This window comes from Mytilus californianus, unplaced genomic scaffold (assembly GCF_021869535.1).
Source record: "Mytilus californianus isolate M0D057914Y unplaced genomic scaffold, xbMytCali1.0.p SCAF_1, whole genome shotgun sequence".
In the NCBI taxonomy this organism is placed as follows: Eukaryota; Metazoa; Mollusca; class Bivalvia; order Mytilida; family Mytilidae; genus Mytilus; species Mytilus californianus.
Genome location: NW_026262581.1, coordinates 21,303,372 through 21,320,613, shown reverse-complemented (window position 1 = coordinate 21,320,613; position 17,242 = coordinate 21,303,372). Strand labels below are relative to the sequence as shown.

Here is a 17,242-nt window from a genome sequence, read left to right as displayed (position 1 = left end):
TATATATTTCATTGTTACAAATCATTCATAAGTTTAGCGCAGATGTATGTATATTGTTTTTATAATATTTTGTCCTACGAAAAAACTGTGAAGTTTTCCATTTAGCATTGCAGTAAAATGGCAAAACGAAACCCGTCACCAAAAAGTGAAAGTCAGGAGGAAGATGGTAAGACATTATATGATATAAATAGGAAGATGTGGTATGAGTGCCAATGAGACAACTCTCCATCTATGTCACAATGTGTAAAAAGTAAACAATTATAGGTCAAAGTACGGCCTTCAACACGGTAAAATAATTCAAAAAGGAAAACCAACGGTCTAATCTATATAAAAAACGAGAAACGAGAAACACTTATGAACCACACCAACAATCGACAACCACTGAACAACAGGCTTTTATAAGTTCAATGTAATTTTATGTTAACAATAATTGTATAAACTGTGTTTAAAACCAATGTCAATAAAGGGCATGTTACATATAATGATTATAAATAGACATTAGTAAAGAAACAATAATGATGATAAGAAAGAAAGAGGCGAAGGATACCAAAAGGGACATTCAAACTCATAAGTCAAAAATAAACTGACAACGCCATAGTTAAATAAGAAAAAGACAAACAGGCAAACAACAGTACACAAAGCACAACATAGAAAACCAAAGACTGAGCAACACGAACCCCACCAAAAACTGGGGGTGATCTCAGGTGCTCCGGAAGGGTAAGCAATTCCTGCTCCACATGTGGCACCCGTCGTGTTGCTCATGTTAGTACAAACCCAGTGATAAGTTTAATTTGGTAGGTCACATTTAGGGAAAAGGGGGCGGGATTGAAGTTACAACAATTGGAACATATCAGTTGTCATCTGTGAAACGGATCTTCATAACGGTCAACCAACTCGTGATGGCGTCCGTACGAAGGAATGATTTCAACTTCAGCACTTAAAAATGTTGGTTTAATAGCTTCCTTGTGAGCAGTAACCCTCTATCAAGGAAATCATGATAGGAAATACAAGCCTTGGAATATCGTATCAACTGTGAGATATAAACTCCGTATGCAGGCGCTGCCGGAATGTTGCTACATAGAAATGGAAAGTTCACAATTGGGAAGCTGAAATCATAAGAAGATACTTGAGCAGTCGTTTTCTTATTGTAAAACTTGAGCAGTCGTTTTCTTATTGTAAAACATTAATAACAAATAAAAGCCACGGTGTTGCATATTTCTTCAAGTTAACACGAGAGAAGCCAAATAAATCTGTTTTCTGTAAACTTTTGAAATTAATGCATATTTTAAAGCCGAATCCAACATAACTGGTCGTTGTAGGTCTAATGCTGGACATCCAATAAGAAATTGAATTTCATTTTGAATTTGAAAATCACATGTGATAAGGTTCGTATAAATTGGTAAAATTAGCTAAACATTTCAAATTTTGTAATATACGAGTTAAACTTTAAATTGCTAAATACCAAAACGTCCAGATATATTTTGAAATAACGAAAAATGTTAAAAACTGACACTACACATTCTGCATACTTCTATTTTGGAAAGTCTTTATCACATTGAAAGAGAAATATAGCATAAAAACATCTTTGTTATCAAATAAACCGGACAGGCACTTAGATTGTGTTAAATTCCACATCTAGTAAATACGCCATATACTTGACCTACATGGTTATAACCACAATTACTTTGACAAAAAATGTCACAATCTCAATTTCAATTTTTTCACCATGATTTTTTTGTCGAAAAATATCAACAGCTGGATATTAGGTACTGTATATATATATATCTATTTCTGCCAGCTTACCTCTGCATATTTTGGTGGAGTTCGTGTTACTCGGTCTTTAGTTTTCTATGAAGTGTTTTGTGGACTTGCTTTTCATTTCTTCGTCTTTCGTATTATTTGCCATGGCGTTGTCAGTTTTTCTTCCACTTGTGTGATATTTTAAGGTCCCCTTGGTATCTTTCGCCTATCTTTTATGTCCCTTCTGTAGGTTGCGGGGGAATTACGTTTTACCCTTGACCGTCTGTCCGTCTTTCCGTCCGTCCCATTTTCGTTTCCTCACTCTAACTTAAGTTTGCATCATGCAGATTTTATTAAACACATACACAATGCTGAGCACCAAAGCTCGCAGACAGAGTTCGAATTTGGCCAGTGAGTCACTTAGCGTTCTAGATTTATGTCCCATTTTTTCGTTTCCGCACTCTAAGTTAAGTTTTTCTCATCCAAATTTTATGAAACTCTTAAACAATGCAAAGAACCACAACACGCAGACAGACTTAGAATTTTGGTTGTGAGTCATTTATCATCTAGAGTTATGTCTTTTTATAACTTGGAAAATTTCAAAGCTTGAGCGGGGACATTCTTCTTTTATTCTATCATGTAACAGTATAATGCTTTATTTTCAATTATTTATTCATTAATGAATCTTAAAAGGTGTGAATAAACGGCGTCAATAGCGAAGCAAGAACTGCTAGTGCAACTGAGGTTTAACAGTGGACTATAATTTTCTCTTTGCTCTACAAATGTTTTCACGTCTATAAAGGAAAAGAAAAGTACAATATTGTCATCATTGTGGACTCTTGATGTTTTGATAGTTAATTGAACAAAAATTAAGGGGCACATTATAATGTATGGTTTTATTTCTATCGGTGTAGTATTAATTACTTTTAAAACAGATATACACACTAGTTCCGATATTGAAAGCATGCCAGTTGGTTTATCTGCTTCGGAAATTAAGAAAATGGGGTAAGTAAACTTTTTAATGTTTTAATTCAGCAAGATTGTCGTTTTTTGTTTGTTTTTGATTTTGTTATGAACCACAATATATAAATATATTTCAATTACAAAACACAAATCTGAACAGAAACCAAGAATAATACATAAATAACTATTCGCATAATGATACAACGACTATAGCTCTATTTGGGTTTTACATCGAACAACTAAACTTACATTGAATTGCTGCACCATGATCCCTATTTACATGTTTTCAATTATTAAAAGATGTAAACTACTGCGCCAGTAATACAAGATACACCTTTCATATGCATATTGAAATCGTTTAAAGTTTAAAATTGAAATTGTAAAAGGCATTTTAAAAATCATTTTATAGGAAATCTTTCAAAATTGAAGGATAGCTAAATTTTACTTATCTCAACAATTAAATCAAATTTAAAGTAAATTATTAAGTAAGCGATAACTGATAAAGTGATCTAAACCTGACAATTAATGTACCATAAAAAGAAACAAAATCTCGGATATTTTCAGAATGGAAGGAAGTTCTTTTCAAAAGTCCAACAACAGCGAATTTCAATTAAATCGTTCCAATTATGTTTGAGTTGGTGCGTAACATATGAAAAAAATACGGTTAATTTTCATTAACTCTTGAACAAAAACCAGATTGAAAAAAGAATCAAAGTCTTTTACTTTTACCAATCCCCGAAGTGTCAAGTAAATTGATCCAAGCACACTCGAGGTAGTGCACGATACGCTATATTATTTTGATGGTTAAAGACAGCAACTTTTGAACGACTAACGTTGAAATATTCAAAATCGATAGGGGATTTTTTGTCCCCCTTCAATTTTAAATATCATCAAATCATTATGTTGCTTTTGTACGACGTGTGGGTGAACGCACAAACGAAAACATATTACACAGAAATCAATAGAAGACCCGGGAACACAAACTCTATAAAAACATGGTGCCCATTCAGGTGTCCTACTAGTTACACTCATATTATTGTTCAGAATTTTTGAATAACGTTGAAAAGTCATATTTGCTGATAACTCATGAGAAAAAGATGGCCTGATTAAGATTATTGTGTCTAGGACAACATTGAACAAACTCATGGTAATCGGCGACCCTGAATGGTGTGCAAGTGTCAACCGTCAACCATGCACGTTATGATTTCGGCCATATAAACGTTGAAAGCAATCACCCCATCTTAAGCAAAAGCAGAAATAAATAAAGGTCTTCAAACTGCTGTTAAATATCAATTCAAGGAAAGAGAAGTTTTTTTTTCAACTGAAGTGTTTGCTGCTGAAATTATTTTTTTTATATAAATAAAGGTTCATGAGGAAATTTTTAACGCATTTTGTTTTAAATTCCCTTTTGTTTTTGTCGCTTATTGAAAAAAAGCTGATGAAGATACTTTGGGACAATTTAAATTCATAAGTTGAATAGTAGGTTCATTCAAACCGGCTAAATTTTCAATTAGAAGAATTAAAATCCTCATTTACACTTAAAAAGGGAATATAGTTTTTCCTAACCATCTGCTTAAATAGTACATTTTGGTCTAATGGATATTTATAAAGGAATGAATTCATGAGTTTTAGAGGGGGGAACACAGCATATAATAATTCCACTAAAACTTTAATTTTACAATTTCTAATACTTACAAAGATGTAGTGGTAAAACCTAAACGACATTATACCGGTGGGGTGGACGAGAACACAGTTTTTGCGATACCCCTACCGCCCTCGCCTCATCTCCAGACGCTGGAGACATTGACTAAAGAAACCAACTATATTTCAAGGTAAAGAGCATCAGAACAAAAAGTGTCTTATAACAGCCATACCGTATTTTGTCAACTTTGCATAAGGGTGTTGCAGCCTTGGGTTTCTACATTTTAAAAAGCAAAAATACTCCGATTTTACCAATATAGCATGTCGATACCGAATCACTTGCTACGAAGCGGATTGTACCCGTAGCTGTTTCCACTAAGTGGGAAAATGTACAAGTACATATCTGATACCGAAGCACGTGATCCCGGAATTAAAAAAGATATTAATGAAACCAATTAATAAAACAAATGAAGCATTTAAAGCAAATAAGTGTTCATAGGAGGACACAGACTATTAATTTCGATTCATCATATTCCTGACTTAGTACAGGCATGAAAATATGCTTTGAACTTTTATTTTCAAGTTTACTATCTATACTACTGAAATAACGAGGTCCAATTTGTTAGACGGCATGACGTTAAAACGAAGAATCAGAGAATTCAACTTATTATAAAACAAGCATAGGACAATGGTGTTTAAAATTTACATCATTCCAGGCCCTTTGGTTTTTCACATAATTAATATTACAAATAAATAAAAAGTTCCGGTCGAATCCGAACCCCATACCAATAGTAGTCACATGTAGTTTCCGTTACCTTCTGTAAATCCCTCATCTATCAGGAGAACCTGAAATTCTTGGAGTATTTGATTTATATCAATGTTACACTATAGTACACTATTAAACAAGTCTGTTTCTTTCATCTCAATACCACTATCAATTTTGATTTATTAGTTACAAAACTAAATTTAGTTTATAGTTAGTTTGTTGTAGTAATAAACCCAGGACGGGCAGTTCGGTTCAAAAAGAAAGATTTTGAATGCAGAGAAAACTGTGCACCTTACAATCAGCATGACTTTATCAGATGACAAATAAAATACAAATACTAAAAATTCAGGCTAAAAATAAGGTATAGGTACTTTAATTTAGTCACGGACCCGCGGGTGTGTTCCAAAAGACACGTTCAATTTAACAAAGACCGCGGATGTGTTCTAAAAGACACGTTCAATTTAACAAAGAAATTGTGCTTATCAATATCTAAACAGTTTTGCCAGAACTTGTATTTATTGCAATTCCTGAATATTTTTCAGTGAGTTTGGAAAAATTTTGATCAATTCAGCCGTCAAGGAATTAAGATGTGAATTCCAGAAATTTGCAATAGATGCCGTCGAGATGGCTTTATGTGGTGATAATGCTCATGATCTGCAAGAACAACTAGAAAAACGAGAAGATGAATTAGAAAAGCTGCATAATAGGCTACAAAGACTACAAAATGATGTTCGTAAACAAAAGGGTAACAATTCAGAATTAAAGAAGCAGATAAAAGATATAGAAAAAGAAATTGAAGCTAAAGAGCTGCAGTTAAGGCAGTTACGAAGGCGTCTTCAAAAACTTCAAAAGGAGCACGATAGTGATCAACAACTGCACGATGAAAAAGTTAAAGCAATGCAAGCAGAAATAGACGATTTAAAGGCTAAATATAATAAAGTGAAAGGACAACTTCAGGTGAAAGCGTCCTCTGAAAATATTGCACGTGACAAGCTGCCAGAACTAAGACAGCAGATCGAAGACTTAGAAGACCAACTGAAAAAAGAACGCATGAAAAAGAAGTAAATGATGCATATGACACTTTTTATCGTTAACACAGACAAAATGAAATAGTAGACTTTCATATATCACAACATTGTATACATTTGTTTTTCTACTTTTGTTTTGAAGTCTAAATAGTAGTTGAATTTCGTATTGGTCAATAACATTGGTTGAATAAAGATATGGGAACACATCAGTGTTAATTACAATCATTTCATCAGAAGCTGAATAAAAAAAAAAAAACATATCGCATTCCTATAAAGAATGACACCAAAACCATCTTTTAGAATGCCTTTGTCAATGACGGTGCTCCCTTTGTTTTTTAAGACAATAAATCACAACGTTAAGTACAGTTTGGATGGTATCAGCAGAAAATAGCAATCTTGAGATATTAGTATTGGCATAATAATTTTCTCTGCATCGGGGACAGTTTACAAAATGTCAATATTTCCTAGTATCAAGAAAAGCACAATTTTATGGAATTATTTGAAAAAATAAACACTTCAAAGAACTTTCCTAACTTAACAAATTACAAAGGACTATTTATGTGCAACTGTCTAATTGATTGATTGTAGGTTGCTGCAACAGTTTAAGAATTTCATTTAAAAGTAATCAATTCTGTCCGTGATTCCTTTCAGTCTGTTGTCGTTTCTTCCGTCAATTGTCAAATTGGATTGCTATCCGTATAGAATCATAAGGCGTACAATTTCAAAACAGATAAGAACCCCTTGTCCAATTTGCGCGACTTAGTAAAGACACAAAATGTGGTGGTTTAAACCAGTTTTACGTACGCTCCCGATATTGCCTCTATAGACTATATATCGCAGGCTGATATTCAGTTGAAATGAAACAAAAGAAATCGAATTCTTTATTAGAGAAGGTAAAAAATGACAAGCGTGTGTATTTGAATTGTTTACATCTGTTTGTTTCTATTGGCTTTAAAAGTTTAATGTAGGTGTATAATTAGATTTTATTTGCATCTTATATACGTGTTTTTACTTGACAGTTTTTTGTAAAAGAAATCCCAAAATGGACAATAATCTCATCGAAAACAGAAGTGTAGTACACTATATATGTTCAGGCGTGTTTGTGTTGACTGTTTTGTCTTGAAAACGTATAAAGCAAACATATTTGATGCGTCATCTCGCTTCAGATTCTATTATTTTTATATTCAGGCTACAGGTTGATATAATAACATTAAAAATTTACAGTACTAAAAAATAAAATTTATGGGTCAAGTGAAATACCTTTCTAATGAGTCATAATAACAGAGCAGGTGTGTTTGAATAGCAAATTTTTACTAAAAGTACTCGACGACAGACTTTGCAAATGGATCTAAAAAATGCATAACTAAAAAAAAAATATGTGTGTCGTATCTAGGGTAATAAGTCTTCAACCTCTGAAAATATTTAGTCTGCCCTTCCACGAAATATTTAATTAGAATTTTTTGAGTACTTTTCGAACTTTCGAAAATTCCCCCTGACAACCGATCAGAAAATTGTTTAAAATTGACAAAAGGCCTAAAAGTACATTTAATGGTTAATAGCAGGTAGATACATTTGTCTTTTAATATACAATTGTCATGTAAGGATCGTAATGAAGCTGTATGTGGATAAATTTATCGGTCTTCAAGAATTCAAAACATTTATGTAACCATTTTTCTAGGAGATATTAGAATTATAAAACATGTTTAAAATTGATATTTTCATCGTTGTTATTTTCTATTAAAGGTATTCTAACATTTACGTTATGAAATTGACAAGTATGTCACACAATACTCTATATCCAAAAGTGAGTATTTCATTAAATTGACCTGAATCGGATTTGTTTTCTTTTCTAAAATTTGAATCTTATAATGGTTTACATATAGATACATTTTAAGAATCATAAAACTGGACACTTATATATGAATTATAATTTCTGTGTAATTTGGTCTCTTGTAGAGAGTTGTCTCATTGGCAATCATACCACATCTTCTTACTTTTATGATGATAGCAAATATGTCTATTTAAATAAGAGAATAATTGGGGAGAATTCCTTTAGAAAAATGAATTTGAGGTGATTTAAAGCTTAAAGTAGTTTAGATGTTTAAATGTGAGGTGAGAGGTCAACTATCGAGGTGATGTATGGGCTTTTACTAAGTCATCATTATATAATTAGATGTTAGACTTAAGTATAGTTAAGGTTAGACTGTCTCTCAGGCTAACAACCACTGGTTTCAACAAATCCAATAAAGAATATTAATTGTTACTATAGGATAGAAACTTGTTTTCTTTGTCTAATTTCTTAAATTGTATATTATGGCAGTCATAACGTTAATGCAACGTTTATATATCTATTTTAGATTCACAAATACGTGATGTTTTTACAAACATGAAAAGTCGAGACTCTACATATGTTCCAAATGCAGATTATAGTTCCCTGAAAACGAATTTGTTGTAATTTCCAAAAAGTATACATCGAATACGTTATCACCAATACTGAAGTTAATCAAATTCAATATGGACTTTTTGAATTTGCCTTGGAGTTCGGTATTTTTGTGATATCATTTTTCGATACCATTTTGATATTGGTAAGAGCAGCTTAGTAACATAAAGAGAGACAATCCAAGGCGGATTCTCCATATAATGTTATGCTTAAACAAACATTTCAAACATGGTTGTTGCTAAGGTTTTTTTAGTCTTATTAGTGAATGTTTGCTGATCATATCATGTATTTCCGCACATTTTGGTTTACGAAAGAATTCATCTACGTTGAAACAGAGATATAAGTTTAAGACTCGGTGGCATATGGGTCTAAGTAGTTCGTATTCAATGATAAATAACCTGTCAACACTGAGGTTATACGCTTGAAACTATAAAGGGCCGTTCGGGTCATAATTCATTTTGTTGCACGTACGCTAGAGGTACGCGTAACAGGTCGTTCACGTACCCTAGAGGTACACGTAACACTTTATTCACGTACCCTAGAGGTACATGTAACACTTTGTTCACGTACCCCAAGGGTACGTGAACAAACAGTTACGCGTACCTCTAGGGTATGTGAACAAACTGTTAAGCGCACCTCTAGGAACGTGAACAAACTGTTACGTGTACCTCTAGGGTACGTAAACAAAGTGTTACGTGTACCTCTAGGGTACTTGAACAAAGTGTTACGTGTACCTCTAGGGTACGTGAATGACCTGTTTCGCGTACCTCTAGCGTACGTGTAACAAAATGAATTATGACCCGAACGGCCCTTCATATGAAACCTGCTCATGGCAAGGTGTGTTCGATCCAGATCTTCATTGACAAGGATTGTCATATCTTCTGTCGAAGCTCAAGCCGGCTTCATCTAACAATAAAAACTGATTGCTATGGTATTGAAACACCAACAATCAAACAAACAATCATTTTGAAGTTAAGAAATAAGAATTATTCGGGCTATTCTTTTTTATTTTAAGCAAAAGTTCAAACTGGTCTTGAAGGACATAGGTTTGGAACATGATTCATCTAGTGAAAATAATCGAATATACATCTTGCACAAAAAGAGACAGAAGATACCAAACGGTATAAAAAATCATAAGTTGAAAAAAAACCAGACATAACCATAGCCGAAACAACAACTATCTGAAAAACACTACACACAAAAAATACTAAGGTCTCATTAAAATCCGTTGGTAACCTCAGGAGGTTCTGAAGGGTAGGTAGATCTTGTTTTACTAGAAGCTCCGTCGTTTTGCTTATTGCAACTTAAATTCGTTGGTAAATTGCATTCAAAAATATAGTTATGGAGGGAAAATATGGATGCAGGAGGTTGTGTACGATCAAACAAATCGTGGGATATTTGTTTTCATTTGTAAATAAACAAGTGCGAACCTACAAACATAGAAACAATAATAAGCCCACCCGTTCGGCTACTCATTGCAGTAGTGAAAATGAAGCAGCATCTTTAAAAAATGAAGTTGCTTTAGCTCCTAAATATGCAAAGGTTTTTGGTTATAAAACTAGGTTTAACCCACCAGTTATTTCTTCGGAATAATAATTAATACCTGTACCAATTCAAGAATAAAACAGTTGTTTTCCTATCTTTCCGTTGGTTGATATAGTCAGTCGAGCATTTGGTTTTGTCCAGTTGTATTGACCTCCCTCTTTTTGAATTCATCCCGGAGCTCGGTATTTTTGTTAATATATTTTTTATCGTTTAAAACAAATCATGTTGTTTGTGAAGTCGTCATTTGAAACAACATTATTTTGATTTCTATTGATAAACATAAAAATATCGAGTTATGTCTAGCATAGAATTGAAGCGACAGTGTAGGTAAAGTCTAGCAGAGTATTGAAACGACATTAAATGAAAAAAAATCATAAACCAAAAGTCCAGTTGAAAACATAAGAATGGCTTTAATTTAATTTATATTTTTTAATAAAAACAATTTGACTTGAAAAGTCATGCAAAAAACATGATTTCGGTCATCTTAATTTATGGGAGTACATCGTAACGTTAAACACTATGATGTATTCACGCATAATGTTCATAATATTTTAAAATACATCACTACAGATGCAAATTCAGATATTTTTTCACATTCAAACATTTTAAAGTTGTATCTTTTATTTCAAATCACAACAATTTTGTCAGTCATCCCATTTACACGGATAAATTGGCTGATAACAGACTGGCCTTCATAGTAGGATGAAAAGATCGAAGGATGATCTTTTGTTTAGATAAATGACCTTACAAGGATTTAATTACAAACTACTTATTAAATCAGTACAGTTGTTATGTTACTTTAAAATTATTAAATAACGTTATGTGTTGGGAAGAATGCCATGTAATCTAAGTGGTCATCAATTCTTGTTTCCTCTGTGGTTTATATATTTTTGTCTATATAACAGATCGCAACCGGTATAAAGTTGTGTCGGTATCTAAAGATTAATATTTAGAAACATTTTCGTTATATTTCAAAATGGGTGAAAAGGGAAAGCCAATGGTCGAAAAATCAGGTAAGATGAGTATTTATTTTGGAAAAAGTATCTTGAAAAAATAATCTAAAGGTCAATATCAAAATTAATATTTAAAGAAGGGCAGAAAAGACTATGGTCAAATAATGGGAATCAGTTTCAGCTTCATAAGTTAATTTTCAAAAAGACAAATACAATCAGGTGGTAAGAGTGAATTATTCTGGTTTCAAATAAAGAACTGGGATAAGAGAACGGGTTTTTAAAATATTAGCCAAAAAAAGTAAAGGTTTAATATTATAATTCCTACTACTAATATTTGAAAAACTAGACATTAGACCACGCAGATATTAAGAACATTTCAAATAGGTTTTAATAAACACTGCTAGCAGCGCTAAAACCAAGATCCTTATTTTTGATTTTTCGCAAGTTACCTAGTCACAGAGTGAAAAGGCAAAACAAAACGTACCATAAGACAGATTATATTTGGTGGTGATGTTTCATCTGTTAAACCCTGTTTGTCAGTATAAACATTAAAATAGGATTTAACGATTTTACTAGTCATCTAATCTCATGACATGAGTTACAGAAAAAAATGTGTATCGTTGTTGAATGTTTGTATATTTCATGATATTTTAATTTAAATCCTCATCAGTTTAATTCGTTTTTGGTAATATCTTTAATTTGTGATACTTTTATTTTATACCTACGAGTCGATATCGTTAATTATAAAATCATAAAATATTAAATCAGTTATACCTTGCAGTTGACCCTGTAGAAAATGGATCTGACTTTGTTGAAAGCTTCCGTAAAACAGTAAAAAGGTAAGACAATTCAAAATATACAGCATATCAAATTGTGCGGTAAAATTCACTTAACATTTTTGTAAAAATGTCTGATCTAAAAAGCTTAATAATTAGGTCCGAAACAGTCCTAAAGCAGACTTGGGTCTGGTTTACCATCGATAAAGTTTACTTGCTTGACGGCAAACCAAATCTTAAGTTTACTTGGAAAGCAGTCAAAACGTCTGCTCAAAGTTAACTTGTGTATAGGTGAGGGCTGCACTCATCTGTAGCAAGAAGTAGCATGAGCAAAACATTGTTATGTTGGAACAAAACAACAAGGCAAATCCTTGTATGGACCAATTTCTACATTCGTAACATTTTTATTTTTTGGAAAAAAAATGTTATGGCTCTCTTTAAAAATTATAGCAGCTGCTTCTTCGTTACCGCCATGACCAACATCGGTGTTTGAAAAAAAAACTTGAATTCCTTTGTATTACAAAAAAAACCACCAAAAAACAACAACGTATGCTTTTGTGACTTCTGTCGTTATTTCACCTTTTCTATTTCCCTCAGTGGCTTCTTCGTCAAATCTTCAAAATATGTTTCACATGACTTAAGTGTCAAATTCCAGTTCATAATTATCTTATTGTGCTTATTTTGTAACTCCCACCTTAGTAGCAATATACCAACTTCACCTGCATATGGGATATACATTTCCCAACTCAATCGGTATTCAAGAGCTTACAGCTGCTACTCAGAATTTTTTAAAACGTCACCAGTGTCTGAGCAGAAAGTTGATGATCCAGGGGTATGTCAAAGAACGTCTCGTCTTTTTTCTAAAAAAAGTTCATCGGAAGATACCTAGACCTTGTTGATAAATATTCCGTATCAACTTCACAAAAAACATACGATGGTCTTAAAGTATAGATTCTAGGTACTGACGTTGTTTATCCTCTTAATAACGTGCTTTGTAATTTATTACTTTTACTGTTTAGTCTTTTTTTTTGGTAATATCCATTTGACGTGACTCGGTACTTATACATCCCGTCTTTGTGTTATTGTGCTATGGTGATTTTTTGTATTCTTGTCTTTCGTTTTTGCTTATGTGCTTTGTCTATATGACTTTCTGATTTTCTTTCTTGACATATTTGTTTGTTTTTATAGTGATTAAGATTATAGCACAATGTTGACTGATGTATCCTTATTTTTGACCTTTCTACATATCATGTCTGTTTGTTTTGTTCACACATCGTTGTCAATATAATTGAATTTTATGCGACTGTCATACAAGTGAGAGGTTTATCTAGCTAAAAAAACAGGTTTAATCCACCATTTTCTACATAAGAAAATGCCTGTACCAAGTCAGGAATATGACAGTTGTTATCCATTCGTTTGATGTGTTTGAGCTTTTAATTTTGTCATTTGCTGAGGGACTTTACGTTCAGAATTTTCCTCGGATTTCGGTATTTTTGTTATTTCACTTTTTTTGTAAAGTGTACCTTAGATGATATTTGTTGTTGTTGGTACGGAACATATTTTTGTTCATAGTACTTTCATCCATCAGTTCAGTTTATACGAGTTAATTGGAACTAATAGTACGAATAATAAAATCCCAAGATATGGATCTTTCTCTTTACGAACTTTTGACCTAGAACATAAATTCAGAAAAAAACAGGAAGCCAATGTTACAATAGCTTTTTTCCAGCTTCACATTCACCAGGAACGTTCAACCCCAAAAACTGTGAAAGCCAGGGATGTATTTTTATTTGAATACTTAAGGCGCTGTATTACTAAAAAGGGACCTATAAAAATAGAGAACTCTGCCTACGGTAAACTTTAGTACTTGAGTTTATGAATAATTTATCAATTTTTCAAAGGATGATTTAATTAAAGTATTAATAATTCAGTACCAAAGCATTGGCTATTTAGCTGGTGATACCCTTTGACATTAACACTCCACCAGTAGCGTTATCGACATAGTGCTAGAAAAGGAAAATAATGCATTTTAAACTTTATGTATCCAAAGCACTTTTCTAGATTTATCTTCATCTCAAGAACACTCAAACTCAAAAAATTGAAAGCCATGGGTGTATAAATACTAAAAAACGTGAGTGTCTACATTATAAATCTAGGGATCTTAAAAGAATAGCCCAATCCAAATACGGTCGATTTTGCCTGAAGGAGTTGTTCCTTAGTATTTTTCAATAACTATTTCCCTTTTTTTAACGGATTATTTAAATGGCCATGAATCATGTCAAATCCAAAGCACTGACTACTGAACTTGTGTTAGCATTGGCGACTAGCAGCCCACTACCTGCGAAATCGACCAGATGCTAGAAAACAACAAATTTTAGATTTGGTGTATCATAAGCAATTTTCTATATAAATTACGAGATATAAAAGAAAATCAAAATATTATTTAATTACATTCAATCCTTAATAAAAGTGAAATAATGAAATAATAATTCGCTTATAGCAGCCAATTGGGTTCAATTTTGTCAAAATAAGCGAAGAAACATCGCTGTGGAATTATTCACTTGCAAATGAACAATTCGACCTCATTGAATCCGTATTCATGTGCCCTTCAATTTAACCCATTAGCTAGATATTGGTTACACATATATCAGTCGTGTTCAGACATTAAAAGAAAAAGAATGTCAACATTAAAAGTGAAACAAAGGTGAACCATTTCGTTGACGGATACGATCCCGAAACAATCATTCTTCTATAGGTAAAAACGATAATTAACTTTTTTTTTAACCTAAAACATGAATCAAACAGACATAGGAAAATCCAAATGCACGAAGTCATTATTCATTTATATTTATGTTTCATGTTTATGTCGGGTTATGTGACCGCCGACAGTCTTCAGAGGTCATCTCAATAGTTAATTAGATGGCGTCTAAGACTAAAATATACACAAAATTCTTGTATATATCTTCGAGTATATGCATTGTTAACCGTTATTTTAGACTTATTGTATTTTGGATATACGTTTTAGTATGTTATAAATCAAATATAAGAATTTGATTCAAATCGGTGAACATTATTTTGACAGCTAATGCCCCTTTAATGAGACGACAATATAACAACATCACACAGACAGAAAAGATATGAATTACCTTGGATATGAAAAATGTTTCTTAAAATTTATTTTAAACAGGGAATTCGGAGAGCAAATGATTCAGCTTGCAATGGAAAGAATGGCTCCAATGATGCGAGATATGGCTTTAGAAGGAGGCCAAATTGCAGCCAAGGAGGTATTATATGGTGATGATGTAGAAAAACTACAGAAAGAATTGGGGATAAAAGAAAAGGAATTATGTAAACTTGAAAGAGAAAAGAAGGCTTTACAAGACAAATTGAGAAATGAGACCAGTAACAAGAATGAGTTAGAGTTAAAACTTATAGAAAAAGAAACTGAAATAAAAGTAGCTGAAGGTCATATCAAAGCTTTAAAAAAACAAATACAAGCAAAAGAAAAGGAATTTAATAAAGAGAGATCTGAAATGGAACAAATGAAAGAGAAACATAAGACGGAAATTGAATCATTGAAAAAACAAATTAACAAACTAAAATCAAAGATGGCTGTAAATTTAGCTGGTGACAACAATGCAAAGCATGCTCTTATTCAGATTCGTGAAGAAAATGAAAAATTACAGGCAGAAAATGAAGAATTAAAAAAAAAATTACAGAAAAAATTATCAAAGAAAGAAATAGACAAATAACAGTAATTTTAAGACATTGTTTATGCAACGTGTGTATTATTATATAGTCATTGACAATTTTGTATTTCATTTAGTTTTGTATTTCAAATAAAAATTAAGAAATCAGCTGTTATGATTAATTAAAAGAAAAGTTCTTTTCGCTAAAAAAAACAACCTTTAAATTTGTATCTAATTTATTTGTTGTAATTAAAATTATCTGAAAGAAAGATTTTGCTCGCTTATGAATTATTTTAAATCATAAATCTCAACGCTGAACTTTGAAATCATGCTCATTATTCTTTCTATTTACTTGCAATGACGTCTTTGCTGCAGCTAATTTATTCCCATTTACAAGATTCATCGCCAAACACATGCAACTTTTTACAGTTGTTAGCTGCCCTGGCTACTTATACATTAATCTAATTAATCTAATGATTTTGGTTCCTATCAATGATGCTAAGATTGCAAATTCTTTGTGAAAATCTCTACATCCTGCAAAGTGATAATGAAAATGATGATACCACATTTTTCATCAGCTATTACTACCTCGGCTATCTATTATTAATTGCGAGAACATTTTTACCCAGTTCCCCTCCCTCACATACTGCGTCAAATATGTGTCAAAGTATAAAATCATCGTGCTAGAAGTTATTATGTGCATGTTTGCTCACCCGGCCATTATTGACATCGATTAATGAAATTAAAAAAATCCTCTTTAAATGACACTGAAAATGAAAACTTTACAAATTTTATTAAAAGGTTATTTGAAATCCTGCACAAAGTTATGATTTTTATTGGTGCTTTGGGATATTTTTTAAAATTAAAACAACATGTTTTTAATCTAATCTGTTTTAAACAGGAAACTCTGACCATAGCTAGTAATAACTCATTCTAATCAATTTTGAATTGAGGTACATGTATGTATACACATGTATACGCTATTCTAACATGTCTAATCAATGCACCAATCATTAATATAATAGTATATGATTTGGTCGGCTATAAAAGAAAGGCCAAAGAGACATTCAAATTCTTTAGCCGAATATAAGCTAACAATGCCCTGGCAAAAAACTAAAAACGACCAATAGACAAACAACAGTTTACAATACACAACATAGAAAACCAAAGACTGAGCAACACGAACCCCATCAAAAAAAAAAAAAGAAAAAAAAGGAGGTGATCTCAGGTGCTCCGGAAATGTAGGCCGATATAAGTTATAGGTTGATTTTTCTGCTCACAAAATGGACAGTTTAGTTAGTTGAAATTATTTTGCCTTGTCTCTCATTGACATTTACCCCTTTTCTCCTCTGTTTAGATTTTTACTTTGTAGGTATTCAAGAAGAAAATTGTTTGTTTTATCACTGATTGCTTAGTTACATATAATTAGATGTTGCAACAGAGAACGCTTTCGTTTAAAATATACTTTTGTACATTTGTACAGTGTAAATTGTAATCAAGTAACTTACCGCAAACTCTAAACAGATATGCAATTAATACATTTAGATCAAGATGTGTAGCATAATTAAACGGTTCGTGGTTGAATGCAGTAAATCTTGGAGTCAAATAAGCATATTTACTGTCGCCAACGGGACCATACTGAAAAACAAAAAGCTGAAGTCAAACTGACTATATCATGGCCAAAGTCAAACTGACTATATC

At 32.3% G+C, this 17,242-nt stretch overlaps 2 protein-coding genes across 5 annotated transcripts in view; both read left to right on the top strand.

Moving 5' to 3' along the window:
- LOC127700652 (plexin-A4-like) overlaps positions 1-17,242 on the top strand; it is a 254,130-nt gene that overhangs the window by 227,089 nt on the left and 9,799 nt on the right. The window lies entirely within an intron of this gene.
- On the top strand, positions 20-16,681 carry LOC127700881 (outer dense fiber protein 2-like). Of its 4 annotated transcripts, none has more exons than XM_052204600.1 (3): positions 20-166; positions 2,676-2,745; positions 5,653-6,344. In XM_052204600.1, the coding sequence occupies exons 1-3, from the start codon at positions 118-120 to the stop codon at positions 6,173-6,175; spliced, it is 642 nt and encodes a 213-aa protein (XP_052060560.1). In that variant the 5' UTR covers positions 20-117; the 3' UTR covers positions 6,176-6,344. The 4 variants fall into 4 exon arrangements, with proteins under 4 accessions (XP_052060560.1, XP_052060544.1, XP_052060551.1 ...); XM_052204584.1 differs by lacking the exons at positions 2,676-2,745; positions 5,653-6,344 and adding exons at positions 11,858-11,915; positions 15,040-16,681 and having other exon boundaries at positions 43-166; XM_052204591.1 differs by lacking the exons at positions 20-166; positions 2,676-2,745; positions 5,653-6,344 and adding exons at positions 10,976-11,136; positions 11,858-11,915; positions 15,040-16,681.

Coding starts and splice junctions, on each gene's coding strand:
- LOC127700881 (XM_052204584.1), top strand. CDS start 118: ATGGCAAAACGAAACCCGTCACCAAAAAGTGAAAGTCAGGAGGAAGAT. Junction 167..11,857: donor TGAAAGTCAGGAGGAAGATG/GTAAGACATTAT, acceptor TATACCTTGCAG/TTGACCCTGTAGAAAATGGA. Junction 11,916..15,039: donor TTCCGTAAAACAGTAAAAAG/GTAAGACAATTC, acceptor TATTTTAAACAG/GGAATTCGGAGAGCAAATGA.